Here is a 17957-nt window from a genome sequence, read left to right as displayed (position 1 = left end):
TGCAGCAATTTTGTTACTTTTGGATATTTTAACGCTTTTGATCGGAATCAATTATGATTCAATCGGAATCGGTTCAATCTTTTGAATTAAATATTTTTCTTAAATTTCGCCATTTCTTTTCGATATTTTAATGCTTTTGATCGTAATCAATTCTGATTCAAATGGGATCGGCTCAATATTCTGAATTAAGATTTTTTCTTATTTAGCCATTTCTTCTCGATGTCCTTTTACGATATGGGTGTTATATACTTCTTTTCTCCAAGTAAAATGTTTTCAATCTTTTGAAAACAGTCAACAAAATATTTTTCCTATTTTATTTTACTTTTTGTTAAAAGGAAGGGGAATACGGCGTGTAAAATGCCTTTATTAGGACAAATAAAATATTGAAAATAAAGTATAAAAAAATCTGATAATTCTTTTTTTTTTTAAATCGTTCAAAGCAATGTATATTTAACATAACATCGACTTGTAACAATAACCCTTAAATTAGGTTCAAAACTTGGAATATGTTGAATTAAACTAGTGTATGCGTATCAAAACCTCCTAAGAGGAACAATTTAAGAACTTCAATGTCCTTTGTTTAACAAAGTGGGTTTGTGCTCCATATTTTTTGTCATTGTCTAATTAAGGTCTAATGGAAAACTAACCTATTTCAATTAACAAAAACATAAAGAGATGATCCACTACACAATGAAAATATTATTTTGCTTCCCAACAATTGAACGTTTTAGGAAAATAATGTAAGTCTGTAAATTCGTGGCAAAAATCGCACACAACATTGAAATAACGCACTTGGTTGTGACTGAAATAGCTCAGTAGTTAGAGCACCAGACCCTAGGCAACCTTACGGAACCATATAGGTTTTTTATAGGTTTAGAGGGTTCAATACCACCAAAATTTGAAGCAATTTTTCTCTTAACGTTTGTTAGAATATTCAAAACTGAATATATTTAGAAATTGTGCTTTTGCAAACTCGCATTATAACATCATGATTTGAATGGAAATCAAAGTACTGAAGTACTGTCGGGAGTTGATTTTATTGATTATTATCAATTTTAAAATAAACGATATGCAAGCAATTTTTTATAATATGAATTCTCGAACTTTTCCGACAAGAATTTCGATAAAACCCCATATGAATCATGTTGTGTAATATTTAAAGATAGAATTAATTCCATCAAACTGTATATCAGAAATCGAAATGTTTCTAAAAATTGTACACGTCTGGATCCAAGCAATATTGAACTCTAGTCTCATTCAACCAGACGCTCGGCTGTCTCCGTTAATCTCCGACTACCAAGAGAGACTCTCTGCTTGTCGGAGATTTACGGAGACAGCCGAGCGTCTGGTTGAACGAGAACATATTGAACTCTAGCGTAGGAATACATGCAACTACAAAAAACAATTGAATTGTTCGTACTATATAAAATCTGACTATTTTCAAGGTATTTATAGATACTTTTCTTCTGAAAAACAATGGTACAGCATACAGTACACTGAATTTATCTATTATTTTCAAGATCTACGTCTTGTCAGCGGTGATGATTTGTGCTTAGGTCCAAACACTGTTTCACTTTCGGTTTGCCAGAGTAACTGCATAGGAGAGTTGATTAAACTCAACTCCCAAAAATTAAACTTAAAAGCGTATTTTACGATTAAACCAATCTGCATTTGCTCAATCGTATTCTTCCGGTTTTAAAAGTTTTTCCTGTTTTTATCTTCACATGTTCTAATAAATATTTTTATATTCAGCAAATTCTAAATTTTAAATTTTTCATATCTTTATATCTTAATCAAACGAATTTTTCCATTTTCTATGGAAATATACAAAATAAAATATAAAATAGATAAGAACTCATGTTTGTCTTTAAACAATGAAATTGTAATTAAAACAAGTGCCTTAACGATACATTAGATAAAGTTTTGGTGTATCAATCCACCTTAGTTCATTAAAAATTTATTCAGAGCCCAGTAAAATCAATAAAAATTGTGGATTTATTACATATATTAATTGTGTTGTTATGAATCAACTCACAAATCTAGCGATCGCAGGTCCCTTTCCCAAATATAAATGAATAAATTACATTGAATTCAGTCTTTTTATTTGTAACTTTTAAAATCAAAGGTTGTTTGCTTACGGTTCTTTTTAATCCGATCGTTTAGACTCAACTCAACTACTAAGCAAGTACCATAACAAAATTGTTCTTTGCAAAAAGGATACTTAAAGGTATATGTGGCGTATTTGGAGTAAAATTTTTGACATGAATTTTAGTAAAAATATACATCATGCTTCTTATAATTAGACGTTTTACAGACTCTAACCCCGTAAAACATGTTCTTTCTTTAGTTATTTGTCTCTAAACTTTGCTACACGTCTGATGAATATTAATGTGATCGGCCATTTGTAACGCCACTGCGCATGAGTGCGGGAAAACCTAGTATTGGAAACATGATGGAAGAACAGTTTGTTTACAAATTAAAATCACGTTTTTCATGTCTTAAATTAGATAATTCTTATATCAGATGATACCCGAAGCATTAGTATTCCCTTATTCATTAATTTAGAACGATATAAATTGCTAATTATGTGTAATAAAGTTGAAACACTATTTTAGCATCAACGACACGGTAAAATGAGTGAATACCCCCCCCCCCCCCCCCTCTCCTGAGGGATGCATGTACCTAGAGTGTTTATTAATTCTTTCAAAAATTTCTCTAAACGAAAATCCACTTGTGGTTCATAACTTATAAAGACATGGAACACGTACGAACCTGACTACCAAAACCTCTACAACTTCATGATAAAAACTTATTAAACTTAAGTTTAATTCGGCTTTAATTCCTATTCCATCAATCTACATGGTCTCCGATGACAATCTTCCCTTTGCTCCTATCCTTGTCGGTCTACAGGTCTTTATTTTCTTTCTTGGCCAAGTCTGTCAAGTTTAACGGTATTACGGGTATACCTATCTTTCTCGTCGTCGCCATATTGTTGTTGTGATAGACTGAGCGTGGTATCACGTGGCCGATTTAAGGCGGGGTTTATTCAAATGCTGCATTTATTGTGGACGCGAAAATAATTATAAAAATTAGTTATTAATTTCTATATCTTTTTAACCCGATTGATATGAACTGCGTAATTTATTGTAAAGATATATCTTTATATAACATATTTAAATAAATCAATCAATCAAATATTTCTTAGCATAAAAAAATACGCCACTTATACCTTTAAGGGGGCTGGATGGTCGTGGCCATTTTTTTTAACCATATCAGCCTTCTAAGAAGAAGAGTTTTGTATACAGAGATAGGAAAATATTCAAATTAGAAATATGAAATATTAGGATTTTTTTCTTTACAAAATAATAATCAATGGCTAAAGAAATAATGTCTAAAAATTTTCAGGTAGATCTGATGGTTGAATTGTTGACCACCCAGCTTCGTTAATCTGGTTTTCTCAAGGATCAATTTTTGGGAGAAAATATTTCATATACGTGAATATGAAGTGATCATTTTTTTGGAATGCATGTGCTTTTAGATAAATGGATATGCCTTTGCTATGATATTAAAATTAACCTCTGACATGTTTTTCTCACATCTTTTATGTATGGCTCACAAACATCTATCTACAGCCATTTTATCAATATATTTGAATAGACCAGCTATTGATAACTATCCTGTTATAAAAGATACCAAAAGGAACAACTGGCTAGATTCTTTTTTATATCTGCTGGGAAATTGATGAAATAAAAATAATAGATTCCTATGCGATTTATTTCACTGAGTACCAATAGATGTATAGACTATTTTGCAAACGAGATAAATCTATTACACTCTCACATTGAGGCATTAGTATAATGAAGAATCTTTTTGGACGAGAGGCCTATTTTATGGCCTTCATTCCATAAAGTGGGCAGAATAATTACTATCTTATAAATCCCTAATGTTAAATCTATAACATGGTCCAAATTCCTGTATAGTAATGGGCAGTTCATAATCTTTTCAGGAAGCAAAATGGTCTCTATATTCGTTGCAATTGCTGGTGTTCTTAAGTTATATGCACAAATAGAAATAATTCAGACAATATTGCATCATCCTTTTACATGTACGTATTATTTCATCCTTAGCATATTCTTAGTCGCTGAACCTTAAAAAGAAATTTGCATAACAAAACATATTTATAAAACAAAAAATCTTTTGTATTGAAAACTAAAATGGCATACAATGGTGCTGTCTTTAAGTTCGATTATAATTTATTTTTTAGAACAAAAAAATAAATTTAGAATAAGCGTATGTTAAATGCCATTTCAATCCCTTTTAATTTGAGAAATAAGGAACAAATTTGACAGTTGTTTGATAAAAATGATTTGTTAAAACTTGAGGTCAACTTTAACAAATAACTGAATATTTGAAATTATTTTTAGTAAGGAATACTAAAAAGGATGTAAAATTCAATGAAACCTCGTTAAGTCAGTTGAAAGGCCCGTTACTTTAATTGTGTAATATTTCATTTTGGAATTGTGTGTGCTGCAACACATCTAAAATCTAAACATTTAAAACATGAGCTACAAACACCGTGTATATAATATAATTTGCACTATTTTGCGAATATTCTAATATCGCAAATTTGAAACACGTTGAAATTATGTCATTTATTGTTTTCTCTACAAAACAAACTTTCAAAATTGCAAAATTATAAATTATAAAATAAGTATTTTTTACAGATTGACTTCATTTTCGCAAATTTATACCACGTAGAAAAGTTTATAGATATACAGTGTTCAGGGTCAGCACACGTGGACATTGACCTTATAAACATGAAAGTTCACAAAAAATGGTTTGCAGCCGTTTCCTTGTCATGAAAGTGTTAGACATAAGATGTGAAAGTCACGTGTTTTTTACTATAAGATCACGTGTTGCGGTAGGTACTGGCACGATAGACCCTTCGTTCTCTATGGGTCCTCGGGTGTCAGACATAGACATATACTATATGTTAAACATTGTTGCAACTGCCTGCTGACACCTTTTTAAGGAAAATGTTTTGAATATAATTAAGATATAACTCATGTAACGGCTGATCAACGTAGAGAAATTTGAAACATAAATTGATACATTTTTTAAAAACTTATTATATATTGAATTAAGATGTACTTAACTTTTCCAAACTATAAACTATAACAGGTGTAAACACGACCAATGAAAGCGGAGACCCTAAATTGACTTTAATGTTCAAAAGTACGGTTACATCATTTTCCTGTTAAGTGTTGGTTTTCAAATTAACTTCATGACTTGGTCTATGTTGAGATAACAGGTACTTGAGTGCTGGCATAGGAAGATGATACCATTGTTCGCTTTTAATATTTAATACACTTGACTGCAAATTAAGATATACCACGAAAACTAGAAACCAATTTTCATATAGAAGTGAAAATGAGAGGACTGTACATTTTACAAAGCACTGAATAATTCAGCTTCAGGGGACCCTTACAGGCAACTAAGGACAGCATGTGGTCTTCATTCCTTTCCTAATATTAGATTTAGACCAGCATGGAATGAAATGTAATGATTGGATTGTATAATTTTTATTTTAACAGCATGATATATTATATACTTTGTTATGTTGCAACTGTGATTTTTTCATGGAATCCAGTACAAATATTTATGGACTTTTTCACTTATTGACATTAAAGTCAATGAAAATTAGCTTAAAAATTTACCACGTGACTACCAATTCCTATGCAAACAATATTATCATTTTTCGAATAAAATCTTTATTGAAAGTACACTAATATACTTTCTAAGCGCAATCAAAGTAAACAATAAACTGATGATGGTATTATGAAATCAATGCTGTCTGAGCACTTATTCGCCAGATAGTTAGATAAAAGAGTATAGCGGGTTTTGTGATTTTCTCCTCTACATTTTATTGTTAATATTTACATCTTTTTTTAATAATATCAGGTACATGAAAGTATCTATTTTTTTGGGGGGGGGGGGTGTTCTCTGTCAATTTTTTTTTTGGTTGGCAAGTCCATTGATTTGTGAAAAAGAGAGATTTCATTATTTCATACATGTAATTAGTAAAACTTAGAAAATAGATGAGAATTTACCCAGTGAAGGTAAATTTACTCATATAATTTATAGCTATAGGAACTGGGGAGCTTCATGTATTAAGATAATTTCTTTATTAAGTTTATGATTGTTTCTGACAGCATTTTGCTATACGCATAGTAACCCAAACGATTTAACCTTCATACAACTAGAACTTATGTAAGGTTTGTTGAATGAATGAATTATTTACCTTTTGTGAACATTCAATTTACAATGAACAAGATATTAATCGTTGAATTTAATTTATTTGCATTCATACCGACATGCTTCAATGTCCTTGTAACGAGTATTATCCCCAACACAACTGCTTTTTGACTATTTTTGGGAGTTGATTTTAATCAACTCTCCAATGCAGTTACTCAGTCAAACTGAAAGTGAAACAGTGTTTGGACCTCAGCAAAAATCATTGCTGCTGACAAGACTTAGTTCTTGAAAATAATTGATAAATTCGATGTAATTTATGCTAAAGCATTGTTTTTCAAGGAAACTTATTTATAAATACCTTGAAAATAGTCAGATTTTAAATGGTACGAACAATTTAAATTTTTTTTGTAGTATGTATTCCTACGCCAGAGTTTCAATATAGTCTCGTTCAACTCGACGCTCGCCTGTCTCCGTAAATCCTTATCGGAGATTTACGGTGTCAGCCGAGCGTTTGGTTGAACGAGACTAGAATTCAATATTGCTTGGATCCATACAATTTTCGAGAAATATTTCTATTACTGATACATAGTTTGATTAAATTAATTTTATCTTCAAATATTATTTAACGTGATTCATATGGGTGTTTCTCGACATTCTTGTCGGAAAAAGTCCAAAAGTTCATATAATAAAAATGTGCGTAATTCAAATAAGAAACTACATGTACTTGTCATGCAAAATAACATATCATTGATTTTAAAATAAATAAACATCGACAAAATCAACTCCCGTCAGTTCTTCAGTACTTTGATTCATACGTGTACATTGGATCCGCTCGTGCGTGTTCTTTTACTGACCGTGGTCCAAGTCATAGAAGTTTTCTCCTAACCATGATTTTTTATTTTTCCCAGACAACCAATAAGAAAGCGAATCGTTATTATTTTTAATAGTTATGAAGTAGAATTGACTCGTTGTGTATAGATGCATGTACAAGCATAAACGCAATGAGTAAGATTTCTTTCGAAAAGTTTGAAGGAACCAATCAGAATAAAGCATGAATTATTCATAGGAAAGAGAAAAAATCAGCGAGTTGGCCCACGGTTAGTTAACGTATGGGAGACTTCCCGTGTGTTTCCGACGATGTGCAGGTATCGGCAAAAGTTGTTGTCATACGTCGTAGTGCGACAGCCGCTTAAGTTGTCGATGAATTGTATTGTGTATCATACACATGTGGCAGAAAAAAACTTAAAAAATGTTTTGAACTGATGGAAATAAAACCTGTGCTATCTAGAAAGTCATTTCGCCAGCAAACACGTTACTGGTCTAAACGTTGCAGATGTTATATATATCCTGCCGATTGTAATTAAATTCACACCAGTCAACATACAGAAACACGAACGCGTGTTCCAAAAACGTCAATTCATCAAACTTGTCTAAAAATTATGGGAATAGTATGACGTGAAATATTTCGAGTTTCCTTTCTCATGAAATTGATAAATGATTTAGGGTTCCTTCATTTATGATACATTGAGCTACAAAGTAGAGTATTCATTTTGTTTTACTTTTCGTTTGTTTTAGTATTTCATTCATTAATTTTTATAGCGTCCAGATTTATACACCCTAATTTAAATTCAACAAAGAGACATTTTCTGGACTGAAGCATAACATAGTTTCGTCATTATGACATCATTATAATTGTAACAACTATATATAGTTCGTTGGCACCTCAACAGGCTTCCTCACATGGAATACCCGATCCCCTGCGGCATTAAAATAAAAGAATTACAAACTACATCACAATTCAGCATGTTGTTAATGATGAGATTTGTACTATTAGATACTGTTAATTCTTCTCACCCCGAGAGCCGAGTTGGCCCCTTGGGCCTCACTAGTTATCTTAATTACATCAAGTCGATGAAGTATGTGTCGTTTTTCCAGGAGCCCCATCCTCGATAATCTATGTTCTAATGGTATCGATCTTCTCAGAATTTACTTTAGTTATGATCAGCCAATTAAAAAGTAATCTCGTCAATAACCGAAAGAAAAATGAAGTTGTCACTCTATAAAACTTTCACAAGGCTGCAGATAGTTTGATGTAACTCTGGTACAGAAATATACATTCTGGTCATCCTCGGGAACCGCCAATTATTGATCTTCCAATATAAGATTTATACTGTGTATTTTATTCGGTGTATGAGATTCCCCTTGAAAATTGGGTAGACAGGAAAGTCTAGGAAATCGCTGTGTTATCCATCAAGATCAATACATATATGTATGCAAGTGTGGGCTACCTGGACGAGCACTTTTTAACGATATATATATATATATATCATGGAAGGCTTTGTCACATCACTGATAATGCGTTTAATGCCAAACTATGTGAAAAATAACATCATGAATATATTGAGTGGCAACGGACTCGATCAGCTTTAGTCGCGGCGTTGATGGCATGCCGTTGAACAACATTCTACGTCAGGTTGTAAGTCTGGAGATTAACACGAATTCCCTCTATGTATTGGTAAGTCTGAATGCTCAAAAATTGGGGAAACCATATAGCGCACCTGTGCATTGATTTCCCAGCAATTTGTAACGTCTATTTTTGATGTTTTTGAAATCTGGGGGTCCGTAGTGATTTGTTGGGAGTGTTAGAGTTGGCAATAGTTCAGAGTGTGTCTCAGAGTCAAAATTAGTCAGACAACCTCCTATTGAACCCCATAAACAGATTCGGGTAATGAGGATTCTAGAAAATGGCAGTCGTGGGTGAAAATGACAATAGAACTTATTGAGGGATATTATCTTAGAATACTTATTATGCCATATATATTTAACATGATGATATGGATTTTTTTTACAACGGGCATGTTGAGCATAAACTCAATTTTGTTTTATACCTAAACGTTTGATTCTAAATTATTTTATTCTTAAGTTATCACACATGTGCTAAAAACTACAGTAAGTTGATAAGGTTGCAAAATTCCTCAAGCGTGTCTGATGCCACTAGGAATGGTTTAGTGCCAACACCACAGTACCAAAGTCGGAGGAATCGCATTGATCTTAGATTAACTTCATACCCTTAATTCTAATCCGAAATCGTTAAATTCAGTAAAAGAGAACCAGAACCCACATATTTGGTTGCAAGTTTGTAGATTGGTCAACACCCAGCCTCAAATAGAGAGAACTGGTGTATTGATTTAAACCACGTCTGATGAGAAAATTAAAAAAAATAATCAATTAGTCTTATAATTCGTAGCAATAGAACGGAAAACTAATCTTGTTCTTTTCTTTTCATCTAAAATACTAAGTCTAAAACCACAGAAAATAATGTATGGGTCAACTGTTACATTTTACAATTCACATTTCATATTTGACTTGAAGCTTCTGAAATCTACATTTTCTTCATACTGAAAAATTATTAGTTTTGTAAAAAGTCAAGAAAGTCAACTAGAAATGTTTAAATTAAAAAAAAATCTAGATTTTATTAAAAGATATATAAGTTCAAAGCAATGGTCAACTAACAAGTTTTCTGGAGAAGTTTTTGTTCACTCCACTCCACTAAATTAGAGAACAAAAACAGTAAAGCCTTAATCCAAGATGAGTAGTAAAAATATGTTTTTTGGGAAATATTGTGTAAAATTTGCATGTTAAAGTCAGTTCTCGAATCATATTTATGTAAGAACAATCATGAATGAAACTTTACATGCAAAGAAACCATGTGTTTCGCTTATTAAATCGCGTAAAATACCAAATAACAGTGCGTGATGGGGCAAAAACGTCTAGACCAAAACACAATGTTAAATTAAGACAGAGTACTACGCTACAGAATATGAATTATAAGAGCGAGGGTTCTATCAATATGAATTATATACAAGGATAATTTGTATGCCATTTACAATACAAAGAAAGAAGATTGATGATGATGATAACGATGACGATGCATTTCATGAGAATGATGCAGAGGCAGGGTTAGACTATTTGGTATTTTCAACAGAATTTCAAAAATATTTTACTCTATAGCGCAACCGACTTGGAATTTTTTTTTTAAATTTAGAATATCACAAGTAAAACTACAGGCAAATCTCTGTTTTTGAGCGTCCTAGAATTTTTTTTAATAAAAATGTCCACGGGTTATTTAGTGTTTGCTTTGACATTAATTCAATAGGCTAGTTCAATAGTAGAAAACGGGGAAAAAAGCTGACTTCACTCTAAATCTATCAATATTTTGCCTTGGTGCCCAATTATCGAATTTTGCCCGAGTCTTTTGTGGCAGAGCTATTCCGATGATGCTGGGGTATAGGTTTTTACCTATCATTAACAAAGCGCGTATTTTATCCAGCGGACCTTTAATGAGGCTTGTGTATACCTAGACTCATCAAGGGTGTTTATTCTTATTCAGTCGACGTGTACAAATCAACAATGGTTATCATTAACATGGACAAACAGACAAAATTTGTCGATATTTTCTTTCTTTCGTTAGCGTTTATATAAGTAAATATCTAATAACATTAACTTGCCATGGAGTACGAATTTTTATCATCTGCCAAATGAAAATGCCTCAGTGCTCAACGAACTCACAAGGGTTTCAATAATTTCATTTACTTGTTCCAAAGAGGTTTTCGTGCCACAGTTTTTGAAGATAAATTTGTGTTTTATGAAACGTTTCACCAGTCTGGATGTTGTTAGCGGAAGACCTTTGTCCAGGAAATGACACGTGCTGAAGAGAGGATATAAAGACTTTCGGATCCTTTCGCTGTTTGCCCTCCTTAGGGGTGTCTGTTTGTGGCCTATTATGCATATATCGGCTATGCACAATTTATGAAAATGTATAAATTAAGTTAGGCAGTAAAAGAAACATCATTTGTGACTTTGATGTCCGGCTAATATTGAGTTTGCGTGTGAGAGTTCCCATTTGGTCACCTTTGGATAGTGTTACCGAGAGTTTGGATATGTAATTGAAAACATTCATCAAATAAGGAATTCAGAGGAGTTCTGTTATAAATATTTAACCACTTTATACCGTCCTCAAGAAAGTTGTTTGTCTTTGTTTGGTGTATTGACTACGCTCTATTCATTGCGATCTACATTTTATATGGGACTATACTCACCGATCGTTCCAATGGAATCGTCTCTTAAAAAGTCGATGAATCCTGTTTTGTCATGCAAAAATACAACCTCGACATGATCGACTCTTGAAAGAAGTGAACCTGATATTATTGACATTTATAGAAAATTGATGGAATGACAGTTATAGCATTCATTCGGTGGTTTTATGGGTGGCAAATCAAAATCAGGAGGATCGAAGGGTTCCAAGGCGTCCAAAGGAAGTAAAGGAAGTAAAAGTGGAGCAAAGACCCGCAAACATCACCATCACCACCACAACCACCACCTTAATCATCATGGCGGGCACCACAAAGATCAAAATGCGCATGCGCCACAAGAGGGATCTCTAAATGCGCCTGGTAGTAGCAATGACGATGAAGAGAATACTGAAGGATTCGAATTATTAACTTCTCTGGGAGAATATGTTCTCCCGGAAGGGTAAGAGCTTTAAATGCAGTGTGATTTGGTTTGATTTGAGTTCGGTTTTCTAGTTGGATAAACAAGAAAGCACGGATAGTGTGATGTAAACTCCACTGTAATTTGGGTTACTCGGATTTCCTTTGTTTTCTGTGTTGAAAAACATAAAATTAATTATTCTCTTTGAGAGTTTACTGTTTCCTTTTATGTTTGACGACTTTCTCGACTGATATGGGGAGATCAGCGTCGTTAATATTTACTATCAGCGATTTTATTGATGGTTGGGTGCAAGATAAAAAAGGAACGGGACCTCATTAATCTCTGGTTGTTTCAGATAACTGAGCTGAAGTTGAAAAAAATTGAACTATTACTTTTTTACTTCATTTATTTTATTTTCCATTTATTTTGTTTGAAATTCAGAAAACTGTGTCCCTATATTCGTCATACATATTTTCACCATTCCGTATAACTGTTGCCTTTTGTTGTAGTATAAATCACTGAATTTTCTCCCCTTCCAATTATGTAAGTGAATTTTATATCACATAGATGTTCTTCTCACATATTCATTTTCTCTGGCCTGCTTGATTGTTTGTGGATCTGAGGCTACACTTAGTTGAAGTAAAATGAGAATATACGGCTCAAGAAAAAATAATAACCTAATGTACTCACGATACCATTACTGACCTAGCAGACCAATATCTTATCATTTGCCATAGTCCTGTTATCCTCGTAGTAACTAATATATTTCAATTTTGGATTAATATCTCAAGTTAGAGCAAGCAAACTAACAACTGTTTTAGTTTGCATGGTATAATAACTCACTTCTTGTACTATACTAATAAGATAAATGTCAATGTCTCAAGCACTAACAAATGTCTAATCAACTTCATAACGAAATTTTAAGATTGCATGAACTCTTAATATACTAGTGTATATATATTAAAATCTTATTCATTCATCAAAATTGTTCAAAATTTAGACATCCTGAAGATTCGCTGATATCGGTATAAATTTTCCACTTCATTGCCCGAAACACTTTGAAGTCAGACTTTTAAAAATAATTCTGCTATCCTTATGAATATTTGATCATTGTAATTTCATTCCTGAAATTCGCACTAAGTTATAAAATCAATTTGGATACTATGAGCGAAATTTGAAGAAAGAAAATGAACTTATCTAATTGCTACGATAATTTAAAACAAGCATAAATCACACAAATATGCAGGAGAATTTGTAAAAAATTGACTTTTCATTTTTATTGCTTAAAACCATATAACTTTGTTGAATTGTTGATGGAAGGAGAGGAAAGTAGGATTGCAGGGGAAAACTTTTTTTTTTATAAAAATCCTTCAAAACATTAGTTCATATGATGAAACTGAAAAATTGATGGCCTGAAGTTCAAAGTCTTCACATAAAATTATAAACGGAAATTTGATGTGACTGACTTAAGATATAATATGCATATTTTGCGAATACACATACTTTCATGTGGGGAATACACCTGGAAAAATCTATATTTTAAATATCTGCGTCCCTATGAAGTTCAGATTTCCGGAAATTGATGAATTAATTATTCATCCACCCTTACTTATCTGATTGAAATTATAGATTTTTATTTTATACACTTTAATTGCTTTCCACCAATAAACGTAATTAAATACAACAATCATATGCTCGGCCAATAAAGAGAACAAATTTTACAAACTCTAATTAAACCATCTCTCTAGTATATTAATTATAATCATTAAATTGAAAGCTTTTAGTAAAAATTCACCTTCACGATTGAAGTCGAGATTGTAACTTAATCCTTTTTAGCGTAAGTTTAAAGAATTTGCAATTAGTTACAATAAAAAGAAAAAATCCCGAACCAATCCTATGTTCTTCAAAGCAAATAAAAAATCCAATTCTTTTACCTTTTGGTCTGAACATTTCGTTAAATTGCGTAAACTAAATAACGTGCGCTGCATTTTCTAGCAGATAAGAACAAAAGAGAATTGTTTTCACCCGAATAAAACTGTTGATAATTACAATCTCATTTGCTAAACAGCTAACCAATACCTGGTTGGTGCGTTATCTCGGACTTTCAAGATGAACTGTTGGTAATTGCTTGTTGAACAGCAAAACAAACTAAAGATTGTGATTATTTCTTCAATCTACCCACAACAAGAGTTTGTTCAGTAGCGGAAGATACCTCCTAAGCCCCATATTTTTCTCTTTACCTTTTTGCCGCTGAAAACACAAAATTTTAGGATGCAGCTGCAGAGAAAATGCAAAGGGTACTTGTTTGGAAAAATTGGGTCAAAGAAGCTTATTGCACCAGTTTAAAATTTGGCTTAGAAACACAGCGCTGGCTATTAAACCTTTATTTGTTAACCTTGTCGGATTAATTTTATGACTTGTCCTAAATTTTACATTACTTAACATCTCATAAAAACAGATTAACACTGATAAGGAATAATTGCTTTTCCAAAATAAGATAGCGGGCCTTTGGTTATTTCCTCCCTGTATTTCCCTTTTAGCCTTGGCAAGAATAATTTCCGTCATTTTGCAAAATAATTTTTGTCAAAACCGACCAAATGTACTGATAACGAATGATATTGAAATAAAGTTTCCTCCAGGTATAATCATTCATCTTACTGAAAGTCTAGAAAAAATGGCAAAACAGAGTATGGTGTCATTGACGTATTGCCGGGGATATGCTAGGCTGGGCAAGTCTCTAAACAACAGTGTACATTGGCAATTAGAAAGCATCCCACATTTCCTACAGCAAAACACAGAAGTCAACATATAAATTGATAGCTTATTATAATTTGCTAGCTAGATTTCATCGCTAACGGAAGCTTCAAATCTGATTAGAATAACACAGACTGTTTCGTGGTAACTGTAACATTAAAAGTTAAAAATTACAGAATTGTAAACTTATTACTATAACAATCAGTTTAAAATCAAAGAACTTTAATCTAAATATGACAATTAAGGTTGTTATGTAAGTTTAAAATTATGTGAGATATAACTTTTAATGTAGAATAACTACACAACTGGCTACTTGACGGGGCATTTTGGATATTAAAGTAGGTTGGTAAATCATGACGAAATTGTTAAAAAAAACTTTCATATACTTCTTGTAATTGTCTAACAAATAGAATTTGGCCAAACTATTTTATTTTTTTTTAAAAAGAGCAAAACCGCAGCAATGGTAAAGGGGTTTATGCACTTAAAAATGTTCTGGTAGCTTTGCCGTATACATAGAGATAAATATATACAATATAATTTATACATGTATAAAAGTCGCTGCTGATTTTGAATATAATTCAAATGTCCTAAATTTTTTAATTTGACATCATATTTAACATTTTCTTACGATTTTTGCAGAAAACTGTAATTGACAATCCATTTTCTTCAAGAAATCAGATAAATGTGATAAACGAATGCAAAAAACATCTATTTTATTCATGAACTCTTTGACATACATGTATATACCTGAAACCAATTTTAAACAATAAGCCACAAGAATGGACCGGGTCGGAGAGTGAGGTTTATCACATATACCGACCACCATGCTTCATCGTCAGTTCTAAAAAAGGTGTTTTTATCGACATTTTCTCTTGAAATTGAATACTTTTGATGAGTTCACGATTTACGTATGATTTTAGTCGATCTTATATGATCCTATATGAAATATAAAGACAACATTTTGTGCACACTTCTTTGTCTTTGGTCAAGTTTGATTTTTTCATGCGACTATTCAATATTATGTCCACTCAATGCTCATCCGATGGCGTTTGGAATGCGATTTTATTATAAATTTATGAATTAAATGTTATACAATATTCAGAAAGAGTACACGTACTAGTTTTTTGTGTCTTTCAACCCTCGATGGAATATAAGGCAAAAACTCTGAAAGGGCCTACAGTTTTTGCTTCAACACACCCATTTTATGAAAAACCACTTAACATCTTATAGCAAATTAATGTACTAGTATTCATGGAAAAGAATTACCGTGACAGGGTTACAGAAATACATGTTGATCAGTTAATCAAAAGGTGCCAAAATATTTCACTGATACTACAATACCTGGTCAGTATACTTAGGAGACCGAGGAAAAGATGTTAAACAAACACACAATCCTGTAAGGAGCATACATATGTGACGATCTAAAGTTCGAATTATTTTTGAAATAATTTTAAGGGATAATACATAGTCAATAAATAACCAATCCATCTATATAAAAATGTTAAACACTGATCTCCAGCCAAAAAAAAAGATTTCATAAGTTGTACGTGTATCATCTCTTTTGAAGTTTATAATTAACCATCTGTTTCAATACCAAATTTCAATATCGTTTTTAAACTGATTCAAAACGCGAAGAAACCGGCTGTCTTCTATATATTGACATATACAAAAGAAAAGTATATTGCCAAATAAGTGGAAGCCACCCTTCTGGCACGACTGTCTCTCAACTACTTTTAAAAGGATTGTAGAAGTTCCTTCCTCTCACTCTTTATTGAATTAGAAATTTTTTTAAAGGATTAAAAATCGAAAAAATACTATTTGTCTATTTATGAGAGTATAGTTTATATTGTTTAAGCCTATCCCCGAGGTTAACAGTCAGAATTATTTCAAAAAGAATATAAATAATAAAATTTGTACAGGATTAAACATGAGATGAATTAATGATGACGATGGAATTAAAAAGGAGAAAGAAAGATAACTCGAACTAAATTTATGATTGCTTAATATACCAGAGGCATGAAGTGGACAATATTTATTTTTTTTTTAGTTTTTGACTATATTGATATCAAGTAAAATGTTACTAATAAAACCAACATTTCGTTAGCCGTTTACTTTGTTTAAATAGTTGTATTGAAACAGTGAGTATTTTTCATCGATTACCATTTCGTCAGTCAAAATAACGTTGGTTAAACAAACTAATCATTAATCTTTCCGATACCACCCACCTATGCTATCCTTTGGGCTGACCAATTAATAGTACGATGAAAGAAAGTGAATGCACACACATAATGCCCCCAGAAACACCAATATATAATGATTTATCTAACTGATATTTCGGTAACATTTTTGAGAGAAAAAAAATCAATTTCTTTATCACATTCAAGTGTTAGGTAATTATATGAGACGTTTGATTAAATACTAGTGTCAAGAAAAGTGTTATACTAGGAGACGGACGCGAATCATAACGCTACTAATCTGCAATCATCAACAGTAAAAATGTAATTGAAAAAAAGAGGGATTTATATGTATTTGTGCATGAAATGATGAATAATGCGTGATTAAATCAACACTTTGAGATGTATATAGAAAATTATTTCATATAAATGTATTATGTACACAATCATCCCCGAGTTATGACTTAAACGAAATCAACTTAGAATAAGCAAGCCTCTATAGATCTTACATGTTTTTATGTCCATTGTTTTAATATTTATGAAACATTATTGATATGCATAAAAATATCCTTCACTGGAGAGCATGTTTCATTTATTTATTCTATTATTATTATTATTTTTTGACAACCCAAATGATGACATTAAAACGCATTATTTACGATCTGATAAGATATTAGTATCAATGTATCACAAAAAGCATGTACAGTTCTGTTGATTATTGCAGTACAGTAACAATGTCACCTATCTAGGAATGATTTAGAATCAAATCCAGTTCTTTTGCATGACAGTGAACACGTAGAGTGATTTGACCTATTTTGCAGTGAATTGGGTTGCAGTGTACACGAACTTGTAGTTAGGAGGGATGGATGGTTGCGTCCATTTTTAGAATATGTTTATCTCCTTGAGAAGAAGAAGAGTTATGTATAAAGATACAACGAGTGTTTTAATTCAAACTTCAGTGAATTTTTCTACATTTTTGGTTAATAGCTTCAAAATTAATATTTGTTGTTCACCCATCTTCCTTATACAATTTTTAAAATCTCTCATTACACTATAATTTTCATCAAGCTGGACCTTAAAATGAATTAAAATCATAGCTGTTAAACCAGAGTTTCTTCTCTTTAGGTTAATTATATTTAGGAGTTAAGTTTTTCTTTAAGCAAAGTCCCTTTTATGGAGTTGTCAAATAAGTGGCAATTCTTTGTTTGAAATTGTTGGAAGCACTGCATTAGTGAAATGTGGACAGCATTATTTAGTCTGCTTTCACGGAATATTATATTCCGA

At 32.0% G+C, this 17957-nt stretch overlaps 1 protein-coding gene across 7 annotated transcripts in view; it reads left to right on the top strand.

The window, feature by feature from the left end:
- Nucleotides 1-17957, top strand: part of LOC105347812 (innexin unc-9) — a 58518-nt gene that overhangs the window by 24610 nt on the left and 15951 nt on the right. Inside the window, exons 1-2 of one of the 7 annotated variants that reach the window (XM_011457044.4) lie at nucleotides 11663-11787; nucleotides 12255-12288. The exons of 4 other annotated variants lie outside the window; for them this stretch is intronic. In XM_011457044.4, coding sequence (XP_011455346.1) covers nucleotides 12287-12288 — 2 coding nt within the window. In that variant the 5' untranslated portion in view covers nucleotides 11663-11787; nucleotides 12255-12286. Of the gene's footprint in view, nucleotides 1-8421; nucleotides 8771-10588; nucleotides 11788-12254; nucleotides 12289-17957 lie in introns of those variants that run through there. 2 more of the 7 variants (XM_011457042.4, XM_011457035.4) reach the window with 2 other exon arrangements.

The sequence above is a fragment of the Magallana gigas genome, chromosome 2 (assembly GCF_963853765.1).
Source record: "Magallana gigas chromosome 2, xbMagGiga1.1, whole genome shotgun sequence".
Lineage (NCBI taxonomy): Eukaryota > Metazoa > Mollusca > Bivalvia > Ostreida > Ostreidae > Magallana > Magallana gigas.
The sequence above is the reverse complement of the archived record's forward strand: the minus strand, read 5'-3'. Positions and strand labels throughout refer to the sequence as shown.